This window comes from Megachile rotundata, chromosome 7 (genome assembly GCF_050947335.1).
Source record: "Megachile rotundata isolate GNS110a chromosome 7, iyMegRotu1, whole genome shotgun sequence".
Classification (NCBI taxonomy): domain Eukaryota; kingdom Metazoa; phylum Arthropoda; class Insecta; order Hymenoptera; family Megachilidae; genus Megachile; species Megachile rotundata.
In genome coordinates, this window is record NC_134989.1 from 9,597,022 (window position 1) to 9,612,630 (window position 15,609).

The window sequence follows — 15,609 nt, forward strand, 5'->3', positions numbered from 1 at the left end:
ACGAAAAAAAAAAAACTTTACACCTACTGGATCTAACAGAAGAAATATTTTCTGAAACTTACCAAGTGCCAAGTTCTCCAAAAAAAAAAAGGTTCGCCTTTTTCGAGCGAAACACACGCCAGTGCATGCTCGTGTGTTAGCGATGCAAAATAAAAAAACCATGCTGTCCCGTTTCGAAATCGACTAACTAGCTTTATGCTTTTTTAGGTACAATGCGCTAGACCCCCTCGCTCCAACTTTTCTGATAGTAAAACTAGAGGACAATTACTTTCGGATACCAACGTCGCTGAGCATGTTCATGATGAAGGAACCACCACCGAGCGGAGAAGCGGTCGCTCAGGCTCCGAAATCGGCCCCGAAGACCAGTCGTACCGAAGAGAGGCCGAGAGCCAACTCCGTGAGGGTCGACGAGTCGTCCGACGAACTCGAAGACGTGCCGTTGGACTTCCGGAAGAAGTTGCAAGACGAAAAGCACATGTACCCGTACACGAACATGGCGAAATACGGTACCCTGAAGAAGCTGCACACCTGCGAGATCTGTCTGGCGACGTTCGATCGTAAGAGCAAGCACACCAGGCACATGCTGAAGCACAGCAACTCGCGGCCACACAAATGCGCCATCTGCAGCAAAGCTTTCAAGACCACCGCCCATCTATCCCGGCACATGGAGGTGCACGACGAGCCGTTGACCCTGCACGCGTGCAGCATGTGCGACTTCAAGGCCCGCACTAAACCGTACCTGAAGATCCACTACATCCGTAAGCACACTCAAGACTACAACTACAAGTGCGAGCAGTGCGGCAAGATGTTCAAGGTGCAGTCGGACTACACGACCCACGTGAAGGACCACGACGCGGAGTCCTGCGTGTGCGACATCTGCGGCTCCTCCTATCCCAGCAAGAGCTCCCTCTACTTTCACAAGCACTACAAGCACAAGACGAAGGTGAAGCTCTTCCAGTGCCAGACCTGCAAGAAGAAGTTCAAGTCCCAGAAGAACCTGGAGAACCACATGGAGCTGCACAAGATCAAGTACGTGTGCGAGCAGTGCGGTATGGAGTTCAAGAGCAAGTACGGCCTGACCAAACATCTGAGAACGCATTCTGGAGAGAAGTCGTACCTGTGCGCGATTTGTGGGAAAACGTTCGGTTGTCTGAGCTCGCAGAAGATTCATTTACTGACTCATGTGGGCGAACGGCCATACGTCTGCGACATATGTGGTCAGAGTTTCACGCAGAGGTCCCCTATGATGCTGCACCGCAGGAAGCACCCCGGGGTGCACCCACCACCACCACCCATCAAGATCACGAACCTTCTTCATGGTGTTCAGGACAAGATCATCGTGAACAAGAGCGGCAAGTAGATAACGGGACAATTGGTCCGTGACCAGATTTTGTACACTTTTTTAATGTAATGATAGACGTGGAGGTGAACGATCTCCTGGTGATTCGAGACTTTTTGTATGTACATTTGAAGATTGTGCGAATCGAGTGTTTTGTTGAATTGTTGTATTTCGAATGAATTCGACTACGTTTTTGTTATGTCGTGCACGAGGGACGTATGGGACTTGATCTTCAGTGGAGTAAGTTCTTGCATCGATGATTGTGGAAGGATTTGGAGAACCTTTGCAATTCTTTTTATATTTGCGAGAATACGATCTTTTTTTACAACTTGTTCGTATTTTGACCTGTAGACACTTCGCCGACTTTTTTCGACAGATAGATTTTGGTTTTCTTCGATTTTAGCGTTGTTTAGTATAAGCCTTGTTTATCCTTCTATTGTCTTTTTTATTTATAAAAGTGGCGCGTTTGAAATTGTTCGTTGATTCGATTCAAACGATGAAGTTTTGTAAATTCGTACAAATTTGCAAAATATTAATTTCGTAGCTTACGGATTTATTTCAAAGTATATGATACTTGTAAAAGCAGGAAGAAAATATATTTCTGTTGCGATGCACTTCGGTAGCGTTTATTTCAATGCATGAAAATCACAGCAATTTTTTGAATCTTCTTTCAGATTTTAGAATCTTGATTCATTTGCAGCTACTGTACGATATAGCTTAGTGCAATCTTTCGTTTATAAGACTTCTTCCGATACAATGCGTTAACTCAGAAAATATGACCATAAATAATAAATAAGAATACATCATAAATCTACAAGACCATAGCTTTTTTATGCATGTGAATATTCGTAAGTGTAACGAGAGAATTGTAATATAGACAATGGTATTCTTGCGAAAGAAATTTATATCGTTTGTAAATTTGAAAAAAAATACATGTTCACACGTGTACGTTCATGTAAAATATACCTAGCTCATAAAAGCTGTATCAATATTGTACAGGAGAATAATTTTTCAACGATTAAACTCGATTAACCGTAGAACTAATTTACAGCTTTTAATTGATAAAACAGCGTAGTGCAATCTACGATCTTTTTCCATGTTTATAGTCGAGCATTTTTTACATTATGTCTGAATGTACAAAAGATTGTATATGAAGCTCGTTTGACGTACGGAATAAAAAGCAAACCGATGCAATTATTTTATTTCACAATGTTTGATTCATGTAACAACGATCTCCGATTGTACACCAAATGGTAATTTTAATTTCTCTTTAATTTTCTTCCAATAAAGGAAAGTATCACTATCGTTTGCTTCGAGTTTTTTAGAAAAATAAAATATCGTGAAACAAAGTTAATGGAATTATTTTCGATTAACGAGTCTTTCTCATTTTTAGGTTGACAATCTTTGTTATGCGAATATTGTTAAAATAGAAGCAGCAAGGAAGAGTTTTCATCAGAGCAGACATCGACGATTATTTGGATTACTACAAAGTTATAAACCTGATTACTTTTCTGAGTTAAATGATTTCAAGAATCAATCGGTGCATATTTATGTAATTTTCAATTTTATTTAGTAGGTTATTCGGTGAATACTTCAGAAAATCAGGATTAAATTCTTGTTAATTGCAATGAAAATTAGCTTGCTCAAGTTTTAAACGGAAGAGTGCTCCTTAAATTCGTCCGCAATAACCTCCTGTACTTACTCGTTTCATTCGTGTTTTAGGAGATCGCCGCAGCTCATAAATCAGAAGCTCGGTAGCCAAGAAGATTCAAAAGCACGCAAACCAGCCTTCCTCCAGAGAAGAAGACTCTTACGAGTTTCGAAAATCCGCAGACGCAAAAGTAACAGACACTACGAAACAAAAGAAGGAAGTGTTCAGCGGGAAGAAAAGAAGTCTTCGATCCGTTCAACCAGCAAGAAACTACCTAACGATTGTTCAGCTAAATTACAGAGCAATCCGCAGCAGGAAGATCTCTATAAAAAGCTTCACGACGGCACGTACACCTGCGACATTTGTCAAACAACATTCGAACAGAAGAGTAAGATTCTCCGACACATCACCAGCAAGCACAGTTTCCATCGGCCGTTCAAGTGCCAGACCTGCGACAAGACGTTCAAGTACAAATGCGACCTGAAGGCCCACAAGCTGGTTCACCAGGAGGTCGACTCGAGTTTGCTGCACTGCTGCGACAAATGCGACTATCGAACGAAAACGAAGAACAACCTGAAGTCGCACTACATCAGAAGACACACGGACGACTACAAGTTCGCCTGCGAGCACTGCGGCAAGCGTTTCAAGATGGAGTGGGACTTGAAGTTCCACGTTGGCACTCACAGCAACTCCCAGCACATGTGCGACGTTTGCGGAAAATTTTATACTAGCAATTACTCGCTGTACAAGCATAGGAAGGTGGCCCACTTGAACGAGTACAAGTTTCAATGCAGCGTTTGCAATAAGAGGCTACTCACGCAGGAGAACCTGGACAACCACATGCAGCAGCACAGCAGAACGTACGAGTGCAAGGATTGCGGCAAGGTGTTCGCCTCGAAGAGGTACCTGGCGACACACACGACTACACACACTGGGGTCAAACCGTATACTTGTCATATTTGTAAGAAGAACTTCAGAACGTCGCATATGAGAAACACGCATCTGCTGACGCACTCGGCGGAGAGGCCACATATCTGTGATCTTTGTGGACAGTCTTTTAAGAGGAGGTATTATATGATAGAGCATCGGAGGAAGCATCCTGATGCTCACCTGTCGTCGCCACCGGTGCCTCTGGGGAAGAAGAGGAACGTTGCTGAATTGGATGGACAGATTGTGACTGAATTTCGAGCGGAGATTTCTTTGTAACGTAGTGATTAGATAAGGAAAATTAGGTACTTGTTGGCAAGTAAATTTGTGAACCTATGTTTGATTGAAAATTGAGGTATAAGAATTTGAGAAGTGGAAAAATAGGTATAAGATGTTGATTTATATTTGGAGTTTTGATTGAAAATTTATAGCTGGAGATTTTGTGGAATAAATGTGGTTGCAAATTTAGTTGCCAATCTAATATATAAGTTTTTCGTATGCTCGAAACTTGTACTCGCACGAGTGTTTTTGTTCACACAACTTTGTGCCATTGCGATTAATTAAACGTACTAGCTGTGAACGTGGATCTGAGATCGAATTGCTGAGTTCAAGAATGAGAGTACATAATGTTTTATAAAAATATGTATGTGATGAGATATGACGATCATATATTTTAAAATGCGGATAAAAGTTAGTATTAAGTACTTAAGAACGGAATGCACGACTGATACACCGATTTAGTACAACTATAACAAGCACTGAAATCACTCTGTAAAATCATTGGATTATTTTAAAATACGATAGCAATTCACTTCGGTTGTTAAAGTTGTGCATATTCGTTTTTTAGAAGACTGGAATAACTTGTACATACAGAGTCACATAAGATGTGACTGCACTTTTAATTTGTGATTTTGTTGTTTTAAATGTTGGGATGAAGCATGTCACATGTGGATGTTTTTGTTATACTTTTTAGATAGAACATGTTTTCGTACATGAAAACTTAACAAAAGTACATTTAGGTGCATTGTTTTGTAGGTACATTTTGGTGTAAAATGTACCAAATAACCAACAAATCTTCAGGCCATTTTACCAAGGAAATGCTCTCCAATGTAATAATTTTAAAAATATACCGATGCCTTCAAGTACGAAAAAAATGTACTCAGGTTTCAAGACTAATTTATAATTTAACTGTACCCAATTTCATTCGATGTTCACATATTTAATAAAATTCGTACATCCAATACACAAAAGAATAAAGACCAATTTGTAACCAAGACAATAGTGCGCAACGCGAAAGTTCATTTCAAACCCAATACTTTTATCGAATAAAATCGCATAAGCATCCGTTAAAGACATCTTAGATCTACAGTAAGTAACGTTCATGTACCCGAGACCGATGTACATTTCGTTAAAATTAATCGAACTCTTTCCATTTTGTTTTAGGGATCCTGTCAGCTGCAAGAAGATGACCATCGGAACTTCCGGTCAACTTACAGAACACTCCGTCCCGACGCAGCAGGTCCACACAGTGAAACTCGAAGAGAGCTCCGAAACGACTATTTTCTTAAAGATGGAGGAAGTGCCACATAAAGACGTTCAGAAAACGAATTGCGAGACGAATTCTTACGTTTCGGGTTCTCTGATACACCTCTGCGAAGTGAGCATCGATTACTACACGTGCAACAAGTGTGGGATCAAGTTCCCTACCGAGAGCATGCTGAGCAAACACAAAATGTTCCACAAACTGCACTCGTGGATACGCAAGAAACGTCTGCGTGCGAAGAATCAGCTAAAATCGGGAAAACTAATCAAACAGAAGTCTCTGAAAACCCCAGAAAAGATGAAGTACGTCTGCATGTGCTGCAGCTTCAGCTGCAACAGGAAGTCCACCATCACCATCCACATGAAGAAGAAACATTTAGAGATCTCGTGCATAATCTGCGACTTGAAATGCAACGATTACTCCACGTTGGCGAAGCACATGGAGAAACACAGGAACGCGAAGACGAAGTACTTCAAGTGCAACGTGTGTAGCTTTGTCAGCAAGAAGAGGGGTGCTTTGGTATCCCACGTGGTTCAGACGCACCGGAAGACTGATGAGAAGAAGAAGAGGACGCAGATGAAGCGTGACGTCAAAGTTGAGGTGAAGAAAAGCCCAGAAGAAGCAAAGGATCCTCTAGTTGACTCGTGCACATCGTCAGAGTTCGACTGCAAGGACGAGGTGATATCAGAACCAGAGGACGACAAGAACTTCGACAAGGATCCTGTGGAACACTGTGACTTGTGCGACTTCACGTGCTCGAAGAGGAGCACCCTGTACTCGCATAAACGCAGGCACAAGGTGGACGTAGCTGAGGTGTATTTCTGCAACGAGTGTCCGTTTAAGACCAACAAGAAGTCGTCCCTGTATTCGCACAGGAAGAGGAAGCACAGACCACCTAAACCTCTCACGGAAGATGGCCAGCCACAGTTGTTCTACTGCGCCCAGTGCGACTACAAGAACAAGAACAAATACGAGCTGAGAGTGCATGTAGCCAGGAAACACACCAACGACTTCAAGTTCTCCTGCGAGATTTGCGGCAAGAAGTTCAAGGTGAAAGGCGACCTGACCAACCACATACGCTTCAGCCACAAGGAACAGCCCGTCATGTGCGACGTCTGCGGTAAAACCTGTCCAAACAGTAATTCGTTGTACGTGCATCAGAAGTTCGCTCATTACAAGGCCCAGTACGAGTGCCATTTGTGCAAGAGGCGAATGGTCACCCAGGAGAACCTGAACGAGCATCTGATCAAGCAGCACGAGAACAGGAAGGCCGTGATGTGCGAGGAGTGCGGGAAGACCTTCTCCAGGAACAGCAGGCTGAAGGTGCACATGAGAGTTCACACCGGAGATAAACCGTACAATTGCACGATCTGCAGCAAGTCGTTCGCTCGGAGGACGGCCATGAAGCAGCATCTGCTGATACACACCGGGGTTAGGCCGTACGTCTGCGACATATGCGGGAAGGCCTTCACACAGAAGCCTGGCTTGATCAGCCACAGGAAGTCGCATCCTGGATCGCATCCGCCGCTTCCGAGAATCTTCATCGACCACATACTGCAGGACGTTATGAACAAATGAGATCCTTGATGTTCCTGAACGTCTGGGTCCTAGGACCCTCGGAAAGAATAATGTACAGTGAATCGTAACCGTGTGATTGATCTAACCCTTTCGCTTTGGTATGATTGTGATGTGAATGGAGCGTGTTGACGACGTTATTATACTCGTTGATTATAAGCAATTTTCTTTTATAAATCTTGTGATCATGTTTATTATAGTAATTAGAATTATTTCTTGGAACCAGTGTAATTTATTTTAATGTTCTTGAAAATGTTATTTTTGGCGTAGATTTATGGGTTGGTGACTGTTTTTCCAGGGCGTGCATATATGATTTTCGTACCTAAGCTTTCACTTTTCCTAGGCGTATATATACGATTGTTCTTTGAAGGCGTTGCGTGTGTGCTGTGCGCGTATATTTGCGTTGGAATTGAGTTTACGCTGATATATGCTGGAGCGACTATTTCTTGAAATCGCATATATACACTACCGCTCAAAAGTATGTGGACACTTCTTCAATTTTTTTAGATGCCCGAAAACATTGTGATATCTTTGAATTATTTGTTTATCGTGTATGTATTCCACTTCCTCCAGTGTTAGACAACATATTGTAATAATAATTTGTTAAATATTTTACCGATAGTGATAAAATATGTTTAAATTTTCCTTTCGTTAACATATCCACCGTGTGATGTAATTTTCGCATTTTCGTGTCGTGGCATCCTGGCTATATAATCATGTTTACAAATGTTTACGTTAGTCTTGAGAAGGCAACAGACCTCACTTAAGCGATGCAATCATTGCAAACTGACAGAGAAAAGACCCACAAACTCTACGCGCGCAACGCAAAATAACACATATATTTATTTCAGAAAGTTGAATAAATAAATTGATAATTTCGTAATATTATAATACATTACATTCATATTAATACTAGAATTTATGAACGATTTTGGTTAATAATAAAAACGTATAATATATATCCGAAATTCAAGAAAATGTAAGTGTCCACATACTTATGAGCGGTAGTGTACGTTTGAGTGCTTACTCTTCGAAGTCGTATATATACGATTCTCACAATTGAGTGATTACTATTTGAGAACATATATATACGATTTTCATACCGAAGTTTTGATTCTTAAGCGTATATGTATAAGCATTTACAGTTTGGTTACGTATATATTCGTTCAAGCATATGAGGATGTATGTTTAAGTCAAACTGTTCACTTTACTCAACTGTTGATGAGACTTATTTTTCAAACTCGTATATTTATGTAGCAATTCCAATTAAATCATCTCTTTTGGACCGTATATATACGTTTGAACGTCCATTTTATGAAGTCGTATGTATACGTTTCAACGTCCACCTTTCATGGATACATTTTAGTGTCTACTTACCCGAAACGCATATATACGTTTCCAATCGCTTTGTACGACCGAATATATACGTCCGTAGGATTTTACTGTCCCCTATTGCAACGCATATATGTGTACATTTCTCGTAACTGGATATCCATTCTCCTGGACCGTACAAATATTCTGTGTACTTTTAAAGACGTATATATACGATCTTCATCCACTATATAGAGTTGTATATGTACAATCTTACCTGAGTGCCAATTGTTTGAGAACGTATATATATGATTTTAGAAACTGAACGTCCACTCTTCGACGTCGTATATGTACGACCTTAGAAATTGAGCGTCCACTTTCTAACTGTGTACCTATGTTTAGGTATGTCTACTATTTGGAGAGCATATATATACAATCCGAAATGTCCACTTTGCAAGAGCGTATATATACGATCTTAAGAATGTCCATTTTTCTTATATGCTTTGCGAACGAATATATACGTTCCAACGTCCACTATTAAACTAGTATAAATACGTGTTCATTCGAGTGTCTCCAGGTACGTATATATACGTTCCATCGCCACTGTACAAGATCGTATATATACGTTCGTAGTAGAGCGTGCATTCTTCTATTGAATATATATAATATATTCTTTATAACTAAACCTCCATTTTTCGAGGACGTATATATACGGTCTTTGGAGCGAAAGGGTTAACAGGTGCTGATTTCAGTGACACATTTTTTTGTTGTGGTTAACGCGTTAGCAGTCACAGTGATAACAAGTTTTATATTATCAATGAAATATTAATAGAGTTTAAAACCTTGATTTCTTTTCTAATTATTGTTCGTGTTCGAGGTTAACATATTAAGGGTTTGCGTAATACCAGGTTACTTGTAAACGATAGTCCATCAGTTGTACTATTTTTCTAGCACGATAGCATCACTGTAACGTGTAATATTGTCCGCGAAGATTGAATGTTTCTACGAAGAGAAATTATGTATGCCCTGTAGAATACTTGAAAGATATTGTTCGGGTTTTTCTTTGTAAATTCTAACATTTGTAGGGTGAACTACTTATAAAAATTTCTCTCGACCCTGTTGTCTATGTTCACACAAGATAAGACGCAAATGATTGTTGAACTGTTCTGTTTGTAAGACTTTGTAAAACATACAAAAATCATTTCTTATGTAATATATTCGATATTAAGTTGAAACCTGAGAGGTGTTGCGTTGAACGATAACACTTTAATCATCCGTTTCATTACAGTGAAATGTGTATTGACGAGGGGGATGAATTTATCGGTATTTAATCGCTCACCGACCCAACAATAAGCCTACAATTGTAAGTTCCTTTTGACACAACGTGCCCCACACGTTGACCATTATTCTACTCGCCTTTCCATTCGACCATAACCTTATTACCTATATAAAAATAGGATGGCACAGAACGACCGTAAATTAACACCGGCTGTTGCGTGCGATACCTAACTGACTGTTCTGTGCTTTTCAGGACCCTAAACGGGAACGGACGTTTCCTGTACGGCAAGGAATCGATCGCGATGCAACCGTGGCAGGTTGTCGACGTGGAAGGTAGCCTCTACTATGCCTTCCTCCCCGCGAACCAAGTGGAAACCGAGTTCTCCAAATTGTCCGACAAATCACCGGAAGCGCAACACAGGAACGAAGAGAAGACGTACACCGTCGACGAAGAAAAATCGCCCGACACGGTGAAGATAAAGAAAGAGAACGAAGACGCGGACGACAAGCACGAGGGCACCGTGTACGCCTGCAAGGAGTGCAACATCTCGTTCCCGGTTCTGCAGATGCTCAAGCGTCACAGAAACGCGGTACACGAGCAGGCACAGCGTTACAAGTGCAAGGTCTGCCTGAAGGTCTGTCGCAGCCTAGTAGCCTTCAAGATGCACATCGCGTTGGAGCACAAAGAAGAAGAGGAGCAGAACCTGAAGGACGCGGAGAGCCTCACGTACACCTGCAACTTCTGCGACTACGAGAGCACCAACAAGTCCACCCTGACCTCGCACATCAGCAGAAAGCACACCGGGAAAACTATAGACAGACGAAGAAGCAGTTATGGCTCCACAGAACCGAAAGAGTACTCCTGCGACGAGTGCGAGTTCAAGTGCCAGAACCGAAGGAAGTTGAAGGAACATCTGGAGCGTAAGCACGCGTCTGATTACAAGTACGACTGCGAGTACTGCGGTAAGAAATTCAAGGTCAAAGGCGACATGAGGCTACACGTGCGCTTCAAACACAAAGAGGGACCCATCGTGTGCGACGTCTGCGGGAAGACTTGCTCTAATAGCAATTCTTTGTACGTGCATCAGAAGTGGGCACATTTTAAACCCAAATACGAGTGCGCCATTTGCAAGAGACGAATGGTCACACAGGAGAACCTGGATCAGCATATTCTCTTGCAACATGAGCGCAGAGAGAGCTTCGTTTGCGAGGAATGTGGAAAGTCCTTCTCGGAGAATCATCGTCTGAAGCAGCACATGATGACGCATACAGGAGACAGACCTTACGACTGCCATATTTGTGGCAAAGCGTTCGCTAGGAGAACTGCTTATAGGCAACATTTGTTGATACACACAGGGAAGCGTCCGTATATCTGTGATATCTGTGGAAAAACGTTCACACAGAAACCGGGACTCATCTGCCACAGAAAGTCGCATCCTGGAGTGCATCCACCGCTACCCGTTGTGCACATCGATCACATTCTTAGTGATTTCATGAAGAAGGAATGATCGTACTGTATTATAATATTGCGGGAGATACTTTGTGCTGTCGGTTACTGCAATCATTTGATTTATTGTTGAATTTGTTTAGAGCAATCGGATTTGTTTTTTATTGTTAGGTGGCGGGTCTTGAGGACCTGAAGTTTGGGATGGAAATTTAATTTCCAAATTTTCAGATTTTGAAATTTGGTAGCTTTTTAATTTGATTTAGAAATTTGAAAATTTGGAAAGCTTAATATAGAAATTACAGATTGTATCACTTCCAAATTTAATAGCTTAGAAATTTATAAAAGATGTGTAGAAATTTGGTGATTTAAAAATTTAGAAATTTAGAAAGTTGGAAATTTGGAAGCTTGAAATTATAAATATATAAAGATATAGATTTTAGATTTTCAAATTTGCAACTCAATGAATTGACAAATTTCAAGTTTCCAAATTTCCAAATTTCAAATAGATCCACAAATTTATATTCTGCAAATTTAGCAAATTTTCGAAATTTCAAACTTTCCATCCCAATTTCAGAGAACCAAAATCTCGCCACCTCTGGTTATCCTAAATCGATTAAAAAATTCACGTACTATGTTGATTAATGTAAGTAAAAGATTTCGAATTTCATATTTCTGGATCATTGTATAACATCGTATAACCTGTAATTATTTTTTTAAGTATTGTTGCTATTTTTCACGCGTTCGTTTCGGATGAAATATCGACCTTTGTAAAAATGCTTTATTTAAAGGATAGAAGGGTTAATGAAATGTGGAATACTTTGCAAAGAATAGGAGCTTATTTTGAGCACAATCTTGCAACAAACATACAGGGTGTTTCGATAATTGCGCATCGCATCCTGTGCATATTTTTCACGAATCCTATGGAAAATGCTTGTTTACGTTTATAATTATTTAAAAAAACATCAACGCGGATTGTGAAATCGTCTAATAGATTTGTGTAATATAATTATGATTAAACAGAAATTTTTATTATATTTGTTCTTTAAAACGTATATTGATTCTTCTTTTTTATTCTTTATATCCAAATCCAAAATTTATTTTTTATGATGTGATACATTGTGATTTAAACAGAAGAAAGGAGATTTATTTGTGAATTTGTTGATTCAATTATGAATTGTGCAGAATTTTAATGTACAGGTATGTATTGTGTTTTTATTACTAGTATGAATTACAGTGACATTGTTTAATTTCAAATTTAACTGCGATTTTGTGTTTCAGGAAATTCAGACTATTTTGGGATGGTGCAGGTTCATCTGTAACAATTAATCGATAATTGTGCATCCTTGGAGTGTCATAAAGAGAAACGATTATCTCTATTATAGATTTTTGCCACTCGGTTACACCATCGATGGTGCGGTTAAAAATACAATGCATGTCCCGTTTCTTTCAAAATGTTTACAAATATTTACATAATAATCTTTCAAAATTTGGTGTAGTTATAATTCAATTTTTCTGTGTATTCATCATTTTTTATTTAATACAAAATTATTTTTTAATGAAGTTTGTTAAGATCATAAAATAAACCCAGCATAGTGTTAAATTAAAATTATAGTCAGATGCATGTACAATAAATATTGAACATGTTAATGTACCATTACACAAAATAAAACCACAAGATCATTCCTCAAGAACCAATTCTTTCACCTGATCGCATTTCTCGTTTCAAACTCAACGTGATTTAATTTCGATTGTAAGTAAATATTGTATTAAACATTATTCTGTTAGAACTCTAATAAACGTTACGAACATTTCTGTTTCAGGCAACAGACGTCCATTTCATCGCGAACTGTTAAAACCTCTAACGAAGAAGAATTACTACATGAGGAGCTCATCATAAAAGAAGAATCACAAGAAACTTTGATGACCTACGACTGTGGTGAACAGTTCAAAGAGAAAAATCTCCCACAAGACATGCAGACACACGAGACTTCAGTTGAGAAAGAATCAACCTCCAAAGAATCTTCTATTCCCTCTCCGAAGCAGAAGATCGACTCCAAAAGCGACGAAGGATCAACCCTAATCGCCCACACGACCAAGAACCACAAAGGTTCCCGCAAACGTAAGCTCAACAGCGAGAAGTTCCTGTGCACCATATGTGGACTGCTCTGTTCTCGAAAGGAAACCTTGAAGGCCCACCACGTGCGCAAACACACTCAGAATTACGAGTTCAGCTGCGAAGATTGTGGCAAGGAGTTCAAGATCAAAAGTGATCTAGCAACGCACATCAGACTGAATCACCAGGAACTTCCGGTGGCGTGCAACGTGTGCGGTAAAATGTGTCAGAACAGTAACAGTCTGTACACTCATCAGAAGCACGCGCACTATAAAGCGAAATTCGAGTGTCCCGTGTGTCATAGGAGGCTGGTGAGCAAGGAGAACTTGGAGCAGCACATAAAGTCGCAGCACGAGAAGAGGAAGAAGTTCGTGTGCGAGTGTGGGAAGTCGTTCTTCGAGAGACACCATTTCGAGAAACACAAGCTGGTGCACACGGGTGTGAAACCGTATAGGTGTTCGGTGTGCTGCAAGGCGTTTAGCACACATAGTAGTTTGAGTCAACATTTGCTGCTGCATACGGGGGAGAGGATTTATGAGTGCGATGTCTGTAAGAAATCGTTTGCGCAGAAGGCGGGACTTACGTTGCACAGGAAGATACACTCGGAGAAACTGCCGCCGCTTCCGGCTAAGCGCATCGATCACATTCTGAAGGAGTTCACGAAAGAGTGAAGGGAAGACTTTATTGTCATTTTTTATAATTAATTGTTATTTTGATTATAATTATTTTTGATAGATGATTGTAATTTTGATTATAATTATTTTTACCAGATGATTGTAATTTTGATTACAATTATTTTTGCCAAATAATTATAATTTTATTTACAATTATTCATGAAAGATAATTTTTATTATGGTTGATAGCAAAAATTATAATTTGAATCACAATTAATTATGAAAAATAGCTTTGACGTTAATTATACCTGTGAGGTGAAGGGTGAATGAATCGTAGTCCGATTAACAAAAACGAGAACTTTATTGATCGTAATGCGCGTGGTGTTCGATGATCGAAAAGTGACTGTTCGAGTCGAAGTCGGTAATTCGAATGACCTTTTTCGTTGCCTCTTGAGCCTACCCCCGCAAGCACGGGGAAAAACTCAAGAGGAGAAATCCCGTAAACACACGACAACGGAACATCATCTGGTCGGCGAAAGTTTTATTGTCTCCGGTACGTGGACATTTCCCAGGCCCGGAAACATCGAGTTTGTAGCGGCGAAAAAATCAACGCTGCACGCTACACCTGATTATAAAAGACAATTATAACTGATTACAAAAGACGATTATAATTTTAATTACAAGAATGATATAAGATTATAATTTTGTTTGTAACACATTCAGAGCAAAATGCTTTGGTCAGCCATCTTGTGTGTCTACCGTGACTATAGACTGCATAAGAGATTCGTCTCACAGGTGGTTGATCTACTTTTATCAAGATTTGTTATTTTTTTATTTTGTATATTCAGTGTATTTTATAAAAAATAAGCGAGTGCTAAAATGTTTACTGAACATTTGTTCTGTGAACAAAAAGGAGTTGTATTGCGTTTATATTTTGTTGATTTTGTTTTATATATTCCTGTAATGTATCCAAAGAATGTATCCAATAGACGAATGTATCCAAAGTATTTGTAATGTATGCTCAAAATAAAGTATTGTTTTCCCTATCAATTAATAATATACATGTCGTTGATAGAATCACTTTTGCTCTGCTTCATTCGAATTTCTCACTCAAGCATTCTTCATCACTAATATGCTATGGTAGACCTAAGTTGCTACAAAAATTTTACATGGTCGCGTGTAATTTATATTTCGCTTAGCAAGTGTTAATTCATATTCCTAGAATTCCTTAGGTTCTAACTTTTGTGACATACTGTGAAAGCTGGTATCGTTACATTCGTTCAAAGGAAGCCAAAGTTGCAGACATGCAAGTCTTCAAATCTATAAATGACAAGGTTCAGAAATTTTTACAGGGCTTAGAAAGATTTACAGCTTTCAAATTCAGAAAGGCAAAAATTTATGTACTTCACGAATCGTTACGCTATAAAATTTATTGATTTCAAAAATGTATATTTCATTGAATAAAATCTTAAAATTGAAGGTATATGAAACACCTCACATGCATTCAATTTTGGAGGAAAGCAAAGTAGAACCTAGGGAGACTCTAGAATCTAGGAAGAGGCTAGACTCGAATTTAAGCTTAACCTAAATATCTTTCCTCCTCCTTTTAACAAACGACAGGCTACGTTGCACCAAAGTGTACATCTCATTTGTGACCAATCTACTCTAACCAATCTGCACCACGTGTCTCTCTAACAGCCGCGTAACAACGTTTGCCGAGAGATGCCTCGATAGCCGCGACATCATAAGAGATAAGAAACGAAACCGCTTGAAAGCTTGTCGACCAAGCCACGCCTGAAGTGTCCTTAATA

General features: G+C 39.6%; 3 protein-coding genes across 9 annotated transcripts in view; all 3 read left to right on the top strand.

The window, feature by feature from the left end:
* LOC100882515 (uncharacterized) overlaps positions 1-15,609 on the top strand; it is a 54,622-nt gene that overhangs the window by 32,997 nt on the left and 6,016 nt on the right. Inside the window, exon 5 of one of the 7 annotated variants that reach the window (XM_076533561.1) lies at positions 5,361-9,581. The exons of 1 other annotated variant lie outside the window; for it this stretch is intronic. In XM_076533561.1, coding sequence (XP_076389676.1) covers positions 5,361-7,038 — 1,678 coding nt within the window. In that variant the 3' untranslated portion in view covers positions 7,039-9,581. Of the gene's footprint in view, positions 1-207; positions 2,644-3,061; positions 5,159-5,360; positions 9,582-9,877; positions 12,124-15,609 lie in introns of those variants that run through there. 5 more of the 7 variants (XM_076533566.1, XM_076533569.1, XM_076533574.1 and 2 more) reach the window with 5 other exon arrangements.
* LOC100876314 (uncharacterized) overlaps positions 1-15,609 on the top strand; it is a 57,865-nt gene that overhangs the window by 24,283 nt on the left and 17,973 nt on the right. The window lies entirely within an intron of this gene.
* Positions 12,335-14,857, top strand: LOC105662616 (uncharacterized). The gene is made up of 2 exons (XM_076533587.1): positions 12,335-12,821; positions 12,892-14,857. The coding sequence occupies exon 2, from the start codon at positions 12,992-12,994 to the stop codon at positions 13,853-13,855; it is 864 nt and encodes a 287-aa protein (XP_076389702.1). The 5' UTR covers positions 12,335-12,821; positions 12,892-12,991; the 3' UTR covers positions 13,856-14,857.

Bases quoted from the DNA above. Each gene is read 5' to 3' on its own strand.
- LOC105662616 (XM_076533587.1), top strand. From the start codon at position 12,992: ATGACCTACGACTGTGGTGAACAGTTCAAAGAGAAAAATCTCCCACAA.